Source organism: Sturnus vulgaris, chromosome 19 (genome assembly GCF_052056855.1).
Source record: "Sturnus vulgaris isolate bStuVul1 chromosome 19, bStuVul1.hap1, whole genome shotgun sequence".
NCBI lineage: Eukaryota > Metazoa > Chordata > Aves > Passeriformes > Sturnidae > Sturnus > Sturnus vulgaris.
Window position 1 is genome coordinate 2382684 of NC_142261.1, and position 12530 is coordinate 2395213.

At 41.3% G+C, this 12530-nt stretch overlaps 1 protein-coding gene across 2 annotated transcripts in view; it reads left to right on the forward strand.

The window, feature by feature from the left end:
• SBNO1 (strawberry notch homolog 1) overlaps nt 1–10813 on the forward strand; it is a 28818-nt gene extending 18005 nt beyond the window's left edge. For both annotated transcript variants that reach the window (XM_014874970.2, XM_014874971.2), the window contains exons 16-32: nt 413–564; nt 1112–1309; nt 1573–1743; nt 1832–2001; nt 2750–2881; nt 3998–4133; nt 4536–4648; nt 4752–4823; nt 5277–5376; nt 5887–5961; nt 6199–6345; nt 6424–6518; nt 6650–6742; nt 6954–7091; nt 7593–7669; nt 8357–8550; nt 9419–10813. In XM_014874970.2, coding sequence (XP_014730456.1) covers nt 413–564; nt 1112–1309; nt 1573–1743; nt 1832–2001; nt 2750–2881; nt 3998–4133; nt 4536–4648; nt 4752–4823; nt 5277–5376; nt 5887–5961; nt 6199–6345; nt 6424–6518; nt 6650–6742; nt 6954–7091; nt 7593–7669; nt 8357–8550; nt 9419–9561 — 2206 coding nt within the window. In that variant the 3' untranslated portion in view covers nt 9562–10813. The remainder of the gene's footprint in view (nt 1–412; nt 565–1111; nt 1310–1572; nt 1744–1831; nt 2002–2749; nt 2882–3997; nt 4134–4535; nt 4649–4751; nt 4824–5276; nt 5377–5886; nt 5962–6198; nt 6346–6423; nt 6519–6649; nt 6743–6953; nt 7092–7592; nt 7670–8356; nt 8551–9418) is intronic.
• The last annotated feature ends 1717 nt before the right edge of the window (nt 10814–12530 follow it).

Genomic DNA, 12530 nt, shown 5'->3' on the forward strand with positions numbered 1-12530 from the left:
ACTGGGAGGATGGGGAGGCCTGGCAGGTGTGTGCTGCATTTATACCAGAGCACGTTACAGACCATAACTTCCCTCTTTGATCAGATGGACTAGAGCCAATCCCAAAGCTGCCTTGCTGAAGATCTTAATTTATTAACTTAATCTTTTACGTAAATTGAGCAATAAAAAATGGCAGTAGCAACGCCACTTGTTACCAAAAACAAATTTAACAAGTTGTAACAGTGCTGTAAAAGAAATGTCTCCTACTTCTTAGAAGGTGACAAATACAGTAATGTGGGTGATAACAGAGAGTGCCCAACTGCACTCACAAGAAGTCATTCTTCACAGAAGTCAAACAAGCTGCTAAATGTTACAGGTTTGTGCTTTAAATAAATGCAAATTCCACTAAGCAACCCTTTTTTTTCTTAAACAGAGGAGTATTCCAGTCTCTTATTGAAAAGCACTTTCCAGCTCCTGACAGGAAGAAGCTGTTTAGCTTGTTGGGAATTGACCTGACTGCTCAAAGTAATAACAATTCACCCCGAGACAGCCCTTGCAAGGAGAACAAAGTGAAGAAACGAAAAGGTAATGCTTAGGTTCCTACACTAATACCACAGTGAAAATGGCAACTTCAGAGCTGCCTGAGAGTGAACTTTGTGGGGGGAAAAATGGGAATATCTGTACAGTCATCCATGAAAGAGATTATATTGCTTCAGCAGCAATATAACACCTACTAATGGCAATGTCTAACACCAGCCTTAAGAGAGCTGCAATACAACCTGTAAATTTTAGTTAATTTCGCTCAAAATTGGGTTGATGTGCTATAGAAGCAAATCCCAAAATGCTTTGCCTCTGTCAGACCACTTCCTGATACAGTCACTCAAGTAACTTTCTTTATCTTGAGGCTCAATGAAGTGAAGCCTAATACCACTCCCTTGCCGAACTGATTATCTTAAAAGTAGGTGATCATAAAAAACTTGGGAGAGAGGTCTTGCTTAAAATTTCGATTCTTTTAAATAGTTGTTTTCAAAAGTTGAATATTTTTCCAGTGTGTATGGTAAAACAGACCTTAGAAGTGTGTAGACTACAAGGTTTAAAGTAACTTCTTTTTCTTCTGGGATGATGGAATTAGGTGAAGAAATAAGCAGAGAAGCCAAAAAAGCCCGCAAAACAGGTGGCCTTGCAGGCAGCAGCTCTGATGAGAGTGAAAGCGAGTCTGATGCTTCAGACAATGAAGAAAGTGACAATGAGAGCTCCAAATTTTTGAGCTCTGGAGACGATGATGACTTCAACCCGTTCAGAGATGAATCCAGTGAAGATGATGAGGATGGTAAGACAGTTAAAGTTTCATCAAGCAGGTAGCTGTATTTGCAGAAAGTCTTCCCAAACATTTCAGTGAGCTACAGATAAGTGTTTACCAATCATGTAGCTCAGTTCCAGTGAGACTGCAATTAGTAGAATGTAAAACTTCAATTAGATTTTTGTACACTAGAATTCAGACTTTTATAAGTCACTTTATGCAATGAGAATGTATTTGTTTCAAAGGGATAGATGGCTGATTAGTAAATGTTTGACACTTTTATTTAACTTCAGATCCCTGGTTGATTAGAAAAGAGCATAAAAAAAATAAAGAAAAGAAAAAGAAGAAAAGCATAGACCCAGATTCTATTCAAAGTGCCTTACTAGCCTCTGGTCTGGGATCCAAACGACCCAGCTGTTTCACTTCCACTGTTGGAACCACCACTTCTAGTACCAACACGTCTGGTAAGAGCAACTTTCTTTGATGTTGATTCATTTCCTAGCAGTTAGGCAATAAAATTCTAAATCTCAAAGAGTCTTTCTTAACTTTCAGCAAACAGTAACACCAACAGCAGCTTTGTAACGAGTCAGGATGCTGTTGAAAGGGCCCAACAAATGAAAAAAGAACTGCTGGATAAACTGGAAAAGCTGGCTGAAGATCTTCCACCTAATACACTGGATGAGCTTATAGATGAACTGGGTGGTCCTGAAAATGTTGCAGAGGTAGGCTTGTGTTCACATATAGAAAAAAAAAAGTACATTTTGAAAGAGGCTGTTTTTCAGTTTTAGGCAGTGATCTCAGGAATGAGAGCAGAGGTTACTCTGCTGATGCCTCTGAATGAAAGAGACGTGAAGATTGTGTTAGAATACAGGGGGAGCTCTGAGTGGGTGAACACATTATTTCTGAGATTTATGGTTTCTAGTTGGGTTAATCACACCAGTTTCTCTTTTGCTTTACTGTGGTCTTTCTCTGACTGGCTGTAGTCAATTTGCTGCTGGTGTGTATTAAACAGACAGGAGCTTTAGTTCATCTTCCAAGGCAGTGGAGATTAAGAACCTTTATGTGTTAATGAAAAGCCTGATTAATTAATCTCTCAATAACTTCAGAAACGTGTCTTTAAGCTACCTGTCTCTATCAAGTAGCAGCATCAGTGTGATTTCAAAGACCCTGTTAAAATCAGTGGCAGCCTAAGCTGTCTGTTTAGTTTGTTTTCTTAGTGCTGCTGGTAAATCCCTGATGAACAGTAGCATAATGCAACATCATTTCTATGTAGATTTGCTCTGTCATGTTCCACGTAGCAGATAATGGCATCAGCCAAAAAATAACCCAGGTTCTCTAATGTAGTTTTGCACTTGGGAGTAAATTACTGAGCATTTTAATGTGGGTACATGGATAAATAATATTGCTTGGAGCTTTTTTTGTTGGGGTGGTTTTGGTACTGGCACACTGAGCTTGTGTTCCCTTCCCAAGATGACAGGCCGCAAAGGGAGAGTGGTGAGCAATGATGATGGCAGCATCTCCTATGAGTCAAGGTCTGAACTCGATGTGCCCGTTGAAATCCTGAACATCACAGAAAAGCAGAGGTTCATGGATGGAGATAAGGTAATCCTTGAAGAGATAGACTGTGGATAAATATGCCAGGTGCCATAGTAACTCTAAGCTATTCACCAGTGACTTGCAGGTACTGGAAGTGTTAGTTAAGAAGCACTTTCGGTTCACTGCTGTTTTGTTTTTCAAATCAGTGTTGTTCAAGCAGTCCAGTGTGTTTAAAGGTCAGGCTGTAGTTTGGGTGACCTCAGAGGGCTGTGCTTGGTGTGCACCCATGTGCCAGACTGAAAGCTGGCACCTTTAAGCTGGTTTTGTAAAACAGTATGTGTTTTAAAAGGCAGATTTGTGATTCATATCTTTGATTCATCCATCTGGGTCACTGTGCACCTCCCTTTCCAAGAGGAAATCATTAAATTGGGAAATGGGGAAGACCACTGTATGAAAACTTACAGTGAGGGGAAAAGGTGGGGCCTGTTAACCTTAACAAGGATTGAGAAGTAACACTGGGAGGAGTGGGGGCTTCTGTCCTTTGTATTGCACTCTGAAAGAAAATCCTGGCCTGAATAATGATAGAATTCTGATAAAAGGAGGAGAGGAGAAAGGCCTTCCCTGTGCTTCATTTGGGTCGTGCTGCCACAAGAGGGCAAATGGAGTAAATGTCATTGCATGGAACTTGTGTGGTCCCTTGTGACACTTGAGGGTAAAGACTCGGGTTCCTCTAAGTGACCTGTGCACAGTCCAAGCATTTGCATTCTTTCAAGGCAAATGCATTCAGGCACTGGAATGGCTGGATCCTCTTCCTTGTACAGCACTAGCAGCAACGTTTTGTCTTTTCTGTGGTTTGCTATTGGAGCGAGTCTGTGTCCCTCCCCTTTTCCTTCTGAAGTCCAGGCCAGTGTCAGGGAGACCTGCCCTCTGGGATGGCAAGTCTTTGTTTGCACAGGGAGTTGTTGAAAAGCAAAGCAAAACCCCCTCCTTTCACTCGGGAGAGTTCATTAGCATTTCTGACTTTGATACAGAAAGCCACAGCTTTGCTGCCCTCCCTCTGCCTTGAGAGGAACAGTGAAACCATTCCCAGACCCAGCTGTTAAACCAGGGGGCTTTTTGGAAACTGGAACAGAAGCTTGATCTTGGATTTAATACTAACTAAAGCTCTTTTCTCAATCAAAGAACATTGCCATCATCTCGGAGGCTGCCAGCTCTGGTATCTCACTGCAAGCAGACCGCAGGGCCAAGAACCAGAGGAGGAGAGTTCACATGACCCTGGAGCTGCCGTGGAGCGCAGACAGAGCAATCCAGCAGTTTGGTAAATCACTCCCTGTGTGCCCTTATCCAGCAGACTCGGCAGTAATGACAACTTGCTGCTACCCGATGGAATAGGCAACCCCCTAAGGACCCCTCCAGTCTCTTGTACCCATGAACAGAATCAGCTTTATCTGTGGTCATAGCTAATCATCTCGAAAGCAGCCTCACAAACAAGCCTAGGCTGCAGCTTTGGAGTTTCATGCACATAAGAAGTGCCTTCAAAGAAGTTGCTACAACTTTTAGAGTATTTCTGTGCTACTTTCTGTTTGCTGTATTACAGCAGAAACTAACTTTAAGCAGGATTGAGTTCTACCTTTTTCCTTGCTCTTCACAGTTCATATTTTATTAGAATTATTCATTGAAATAGAATTTATCTAATATATGCTTCTACTTGATTATCCAGGAAGAACTCATAGATCCAACCAAGTGACTGCTCCAGAGTATGTGTTCCTCATTTCTGAGCTGGCAGGAGAGCAGAGATTTGCATCTATAGTTGCAAAAAGACTGGAGAGTTTGGTAAGATGTTTCAAGAGGTCTTCTCTCTCTCCTTTGAGAAAAATGCAACTTGGATTTCTTTTTTTTTAAAGTTGTATCTAATGACAATGATGTGTCTTAACAGGGAGCCCTCACCCACGGGGACAGACGGGCCACAGAAACTCGAGACCTCAGCAGATTCAATTTTGACAACAAGGTGACAATTCTGTTTCTGTTGCAGAACTCGTGCTGTGGTGCTTGTTACACAAATGACCTGTTGAGGAAGGTTCCTCTCTGTCCCTTACCTTTAACTGTATCACTTCCTGGTGGAAGGCCTCTTTCTGTAACCCCTAATTCTGTTTGTGAAGCCATGTGGAACACGTGTGTGTAAATTACTTTTCTGCTCTTGCAAACAATGGAAGTCTTAAGTAAATGGTGTGTGTCCTTTAAGCCACAATGAAAGATTAATTTGGCAGCTCTAATTAAAAATTAAGATTGGGCTGTTTTCAGTTATAAACTACACTATATAAAGGTGATAAACAATTCCCTTCACTATTGCACAGAAAAGCTTTTCATTGTGAATTATAAATACCAGTTAAACCATGTATGTCTGGGGCTAAGGCACAAACACTGGATGGCATTGATAGAGCAAAGTTTTTTTCTTACACAGTATGGCAGAAATGCTCTGGAGATTGTTATGAAATCTATTGTGAACTTGGACTCCCCAATGGTCTCACCTCCTCCTGATTTTCCTGGAGACTTCTTCAAAGGTAAGATAATGCACTGGCTGTCATAGCTCCCTTTTGATTCTTCTCCAGCATGCAGAAATGGAAATGCTAGAGCTGTAAAACATTGTTACAATTTAAAATGATCAGCTGAGACAGATGGGAGTAAACGCCCAGTGAGAGTCTGTGCACATTGCCTGAATGTTGAAGTTCACACTTGAAACCAGATCTGTGAACTCTGAGTGTAAGGAATGTTCTGTATCTGCTTGGCCACTGTATTATAAACAGATTTTTGTCTTCATTTTCCCAATACCTGCTGGAACTGTTGTCATGTACACGATGCCATTGGTGCTTTCCCCTGCCTGTGCTTCCTGCAGGGACAGAAGGCAAAGCTGTGTTTTGCTTATTGATGTATTAGGTAGAAACTGCAAGTAATGGGAAGTGAGGGGTGTCAGAGGCTTTGGAATCAGATCCTATGGCTAAACAAGCTGTTAGTTCACTGGGTTATTTTTAGATGGCAAAGCAGCTCTGATTTAACTTCCTTCTCTTTCCTAGATGTTCGTCAGGGGTTGATTGGCGTAGGCTTGATAAATGTGGAAGACAGATCTGGAATACTGACACTTGATAAAGGTACTTGGGTGCTCAATGTATCTGTAGAGTGTCCCTGGGTCCCAGTGAATTCCCAGCAGCACTGAGCTTGTAATTATCTAAAAACTGACTTTTTTTTAAGAACTTAATGTTTTCTGCATTTCTGAAAGGATGTATTTAAATAGTGTTTGTAAGAGTCTTTGAATACTGATTGAGGGTTTGTGGTTATCAAACTTAATCTTTGGCCTAATACATATATTTCTTACTCTTTTTTTTGAGATTACAACAATATAGGGAAATTTCTGAATCGAATTCTTGGTATGGAAGTCCATCAGCAGAATGCTTTGTTCCAGTACTTCTCTGACACATTAAATGCAGTTATTCAAAATGCTAAAAAGAATGGAAGATATGACATGGGCATCTTAGGTGAGTAAATCATTTCACAGTGCACTTGAACTTCAGTGAGAACAGAGCTACAGAATAAAACTCTGCTTTCCTCTTCAGATTTGGGCTCTGGGGATGAGAAGGTGAGGAAGGCAGATGTTAAGAAGTTTTTGACTCCTGGATATTCTACCTCTGGACATGTAGAGCTGTACACAGTAAGTTAATCCTGTATCATCTCTATAGGAAGTAATAACATTTGCCAGTAAGTTTTTACAATGTGTTCAGTTCCCGTGTAATTATTTTAAAGTCTGTTCCCACTCAAATACCCTGCACTGCTCTCTTGTAGATCAGTGTGGAGAGAGGAATGTCTTGGGATGAAGCAACAAAGATGTGGGCAGAACAGACAGGTCCAGATGATGGATTTTATTTATCACTACAGGTAAGATTCTTGTCTTTTGGATTATGTTCAGAAGTTTTGGGGGCTAAACTGAAAAACTTTTGTTCAGTTTTGCAAAATACATTGAGTCTTACATTAAAATTAATTTTACGGGTTTTTTAACAAATTCCTCCTTTCACCTCCTCAGGATATTTTCTGAAAGGAATATGAGCCCAAATTAATAACTCTTATTTAAAACTTTATTTTTTTACAGATAAGAAATAACAAGAAAACAGCAATTCTAGTAAAAGAAGTGAATCCTAAAAAGAAGCTTTTTTTGATATACAGACCAAATACTGGGAAACAACTCAAACTAGAAACATGTGCAGACCTGAAAAAGAAATATAAGAAGGTGACCATTAAAGTTATGCTTGTTTTGAACTTAGAAAAGTATGAAAATAATAAGGGTTTTATTTTTTTATTTATGTATAATTTGACAAGTCAAAAAGTAGGCTTCTTTCTCCAGAGCAGAGCTTTTATTTGGGTCTTTTTAAGCATGGTTTTGGCATTCCTATATCCATTTCTGAACTTTTCTAAATATAAATTATCTGTAGTGTGGTATTAAAGGATGAAGTTCCTTAAGGTCTGGCAAGTGTTGAATTTGTAAGAACTTAAGGAAACTCACATCAGGTGGATTATTGAAAAAGCTCTGAGGTTCTGCTGTGTTTCAGCATTTTGCTCCTCCTTTGAGATTATTTACAGTTTGAAATTATTATAATGTAGGATGCTGTATTTCTTTACACCATCCTGATGTTGATGCTCCCTCCTTTCTCATGATAATGACCAAATTATTTTTATTCTGTGTAAGTTTTGATGTGTTTTACTTTATTCCCACTTTGGATGACTCTTGCAGGTACCTTCTGAGGATGCTCTGCCCCACTGGCTGGAGCAGTACAACTCCTCTGCAGACACCTGCACCCACGCCTACTGGTCAGTGTTTGTGCTTTAACTTCTCTTGGTTTATCACTGCTTCTGTTCTTGTGTCCCTCCTGTAAAGTCTTGTGTTCCTTGTGTAAGGGAAATTGCCCCATGACCAGCTAAATGACCCAACTTCTGAGTGAAAACATCGAGCTCTGCACTTGCCCTAAAGTCCTGATACATGAGCTGAATGTTAATGTATAAATTACACTCGGAGCGACTCAGGAGTAGATTGTGCTTGAAGTGCCTTAGTTTGTTCTGTTATTGTAGTCTGATAGTTGAAATGTTATTGGGGGGAAATGTTTAGAGAGGAGATGGATGTCAGGAACAGCTGTTCCTCTGCTGCCTCCTGTGTGGCTGAACTCAACTGATGGCTGAATTCCTGAGGAACTGCATAACTGATAGAAGTTTGATTAATATTGGAGCTTCTGAAATACCCTGATCAGATACCAGTGTCCTGTAACAGTCCCGCTCTCAGGTGACCTCAGTGATGGTATCTTTGCACAGACAGAGCTTTGAGTCATTTTGTACATGGAGGCTTAACTGGGCCAGCCCTTCCCAAAGCTTTACCACGTGCTCAAGGTGTGCAGCCCTTGCTCAGCTCTGAATGCATGTTAAACAGCCACAAGTCTCATTTTTAATGAAATTAGTTCCTTTTGCTTGCAGAATGGTTTTGAAAGCTTTTCTGTGTGTCTGCAGGAGAGGCAATTGCAAGAAGGCAGGCCTGGGGCTGGTGTGTGAGGTGGGGCTGCGTTGCAGAACCTACTACGTGCTGTGTGGCTCCGTGCTGAGCGTGTGGACAAAGGTTGAAGGAGTCCTGGCCTCCGTCAGTGGCACAAACGTCAAAATGCAAATCGTTCGCCTGAGGACAGAGGATGGGCAGAGGATCGTAGGTGAGTGCATGGGCTGCTCCTCTGCTGCTCCTTGGGGCAGGGGCTGGCTCTAACTGGGGAGTGGCTCTTACTGCCTGCCACGTGGTTGGGTTTGGATAAAGATGTTTGAAAGAGAACAGGCTTGTCTGCTGTGGAGGGGCAGAAGTGCAGCTGGAGAAATCTAAATACAACATATTTAGGTTAATGAAGGCAAGTTTCTTTTTCAGCCAGGCTTTGGAGCACTTAATCTCAGTTCTTTGGATTTACTGCAGCAGAAATGTCATGCACAGCCTGTTCCAGCCAAGGTTCTTTGACATCATAATGGCTCCACTTTTCCCCCCACTTTTGGCAATGAATAGTAGGCCTTTGAAATAATTGTTTTCATGGTTTTTAAGCTACTGAAAGTGCACAGAATGACTTCAGGATGATTGTCTCTTCACTAAATCTCACAGCAAAGCCCTCAAAACAGGGACCTGAGAAAACAAACTCTCCAAATGTTTTCTTAAGTGTGAACTTCCTGTGGGATTTGCCAATATCATGGCAGCTCCTCCTGTAATACCAATTTTCTAGGATGCTGGAAGTAGGTTTTTCCATGTTTAAGCTTTCATGGTGATATAACTCCTGTAAGACTAGAAAACCAAAAATAGCTGATTTCTCATGACAGTAGGTAACATGAGCAGGCAAAATGGGAATTTCTTTCTCCTGCTTGACAACCTAAAGGGTGTGAAGGACTGAGGAGCAGGACTTGTGACTGTGCTGATTAGACCTGACATCAGAGCAGTCATTATTGAATGCTGCATAAATTAAAGGGTGGAATCATCAGCCTGAGGTCTCAATGAGCACAACTGATGGTGTTTTTATGAAACCATTGATGTGTTGCTGTTCTCAGGTTTGATCATTCCTGCAAATTGTGTGTCACCCCTCGTGAACCTCCTGTCGACGTCCGACCAGTCGCAGCAGCTCGCAGTGCAGCAGCAGCAGATCTGGCAGCAGCACCACCCCCAGAGCATCACCAACCTCAACAACGCCTGAGAGAGGACAAGCTACAGGTGTTGACTTTGGTGTTTGAGGAAAAGGCTGTAAAAGCATATCACTTGCATAAAAATCAGGGACAGATTCCAAAGAAATATAACTTTTTCAGTTCAGTTGTGTCTCAAATACTTTGGGAATAAAGAGATCTAAAAAGGTTGGTAGAACTGAAAGCCAGCAGTTGTTTATGGTGGTGCATCTGTCTTTCCTTATGCTCTCTGTAGTGCTTCCTGTTTGCTTTTACTTTTGGCCTTTTAAGCTACAAACCACAATTTGTTTGAAAATGCTTGAAAATCCCCAAGCAGGCTTTATTTTTATCTTGTCATACAGTGCTCAGGGTTTAACGCAGTGCATCGATGCCATTGCTGTGGGAGATCTCGAATGCATGTATTGAGTATATATATAGAAAATATATATTGGGTTTTTCTCTTCAATTTGAGTTTATAAAAGCATGAAACCTAGAGGTTGCACATCATGCATTCAAGTTCCTTCCCAGTTTCTGTTTGACAGTGCATGTCTTTGGAAACGGGCATGGACAGCATAAACACACGAGACAGGAATTCAGAGAGAAACACAATCTTAGTTGTACAGCATTGGTTATTGCATTTTTATAGTGTTTATACCCAGGTGTTGCATTTTTTCTGGTTCTCTCCTGGGAGTTATATATTTGAGTCTACAACATGTTCTTTTTGTGATAAACATCTTAAATTAAAATTAGTTCATTTTTAATGTATTAATGGTATTCCTAATGTGTACTGCAAAGATGGCTGGATGCCTGTTTTCCTTAAATTGAAGCATTTCCTTAATCTGAGGTGGTTATGGAAACTTAAGTGCAAATTCACTTCCATCTCGCATACAATCTTATATTTTTTACTTCATTAACATAATTTAATTTGTCACTTGTAAGATGAAACCTTACTTGAGCTGTAAATTAGAGAATGGGAAACACTTGAGGGTTCCGCTGTATGTGCTGTTTCTGTTATGTTTAATATGTTGTAAGACATTGTAGAGTTTATCTGGAGCTGTTTAAAAGAAATTGTAATGTACAAATGTGAATAGTCACTTATCTATAATATGGGTAAGTTTTGTTTTGCCTATAATAGTAGATGTTTATAAGAAAGTGAAGGACAATGTTTGTCATTTCTTGCTTGCACAGGTTGCACTATTGAAAAATTGAGATTGTATAAACCTGTCCAAAAAACTACAAGATAATGATCTTGTAGATGTCAAATAAAAGTTATTGTACTAACAAGAAGTGGAGTCTTGTTTAGGCAATCACATATTCCAAAAAAAACTAACAAGTCTGTACAATTGGAATTCGACAGGACTTGGCATGTTCCAGGCTGCTCTAACCAAGCTTCTGTCTTGCAGCCCAAATCTCTCAGCTGAACTCGCTAATGAGGCAAGAACTAAACTCTGTCTAAAGCTCCGTGTGTGTTTTAAGGAAGGCTCAGTTCCAGAGCAGGAGGATGGCTGCAGGTTTGGCACCTCTGAAGCACTCGGTGAGCCCCTCAAGGGTGAGAAAGAGCAGGGCTGAAGGGGGTTCCCTTATGGAATTATTGCTCCTCAGGCTCTGTTAGTGCTCCCTGTGCCAGCAGCTTCGTGTGAAATCTTCCCTCAGCCCCAGCCTGAACTGGTCAGGAAGGATCAATCCCCTGCTCGTGCTTGGGATAACTGGAAATGCAGATCTGGATTAAATGCTCTGCTCCCTGTGTCCTGCTGCACCTCTGTAAATACCTGGAATGTAGGTGCTCGGTGTGGGGGATCTGCTGGAGCAAAGGAAGGGAGCCTGAGCACTGTCACAGCACTGGGAGCTGATGATGCCCTGGCAAACTAGAGCACAGGGTGTGGGGGAGGCTGTTCCTGTGTTCTGTACCCACCAGGGGATGTATTTGGCACCCATTGCAGGAGCAGGGCTGGGATTTTGAGGAGTGTGTTGACAGATTACTACGGCAGCAGAACCAAACTGCCAGTAACAGCAGGCTGTGTGGGGACTGCCCTGTCTCTGCTGCTGAATTGTTACTTGCTGTAGAAACTTCTGCCATCTGAGATGGTGACATAACATTTTGGGTCTTGATCCTCAGTAAAATAGTTCTGGAAGTGGTAGATTCATAATTAGTGATTTTTAATTTTTTTTTTAAATAATGATTTCAATACACTCAGTTCCTAAGTGCTCTTCTCAGCCTGGTATGCTCACTTTGATTGTTGGGATGAGCAAATCTGATATTCCCTGTGTTGATGAGCAAACCATAATATTTTGCTTCAACTTTTTAAACTTCCCATGGACTTGTGTTCCCTGGAGGGGAGAAAAGCTGACAGTACTTCCAAGATCCATAAGACCTGTTCCAGAAATCCATTCCTCTACTTGCTCTTCTTTGCCTGCTCCTTGCACCATCACTGCCTTGGCTTTGCCATCCATTTACTAACACAGCTGCAGCCATGGCTCTGGACTGTTGTAATATCTTGAAACTTAACATAAAAAAAAAAAGAGAACAGCCTTCAAGCCACAGCAACATTTTCTCTCTTAAAAATTCCTACTCGGTGCTTGGGGTATGGATTTTGGTATTTGTTCCTTGCATGAGCTGCTGATAAAGCCTGGGGGAAAAGGGAATAGAAATTGCCCTGGATGGGGTAAGGACAGTGAGTGGTGTCCCTTTGCAGCACTGCCTGTGAGACAAACATCCTCCTGGGGAGGAAAAAAAGACCAATTATTACATCATAAATTACCAGGCAAGGGTGGTCTCTGTGTTTTCCTGCTTGTGGGGTATTGATCTGCTTTGTACAAAATGAAATGCAAAATGCTTTGTACATCTGAAATTAGTAGAAAACCTATAAAGGACAGAGGGCTCTGGTAACAGGGGCAGTGCCACGTGTAAAATGGCAGCAACTTCTGTATGGATTTGGGAATTGTGCTGTAGAAGGGGAAGGTACATATTTGAGTTGATTTGGGAACTGAAACCCCAATTTTTGGG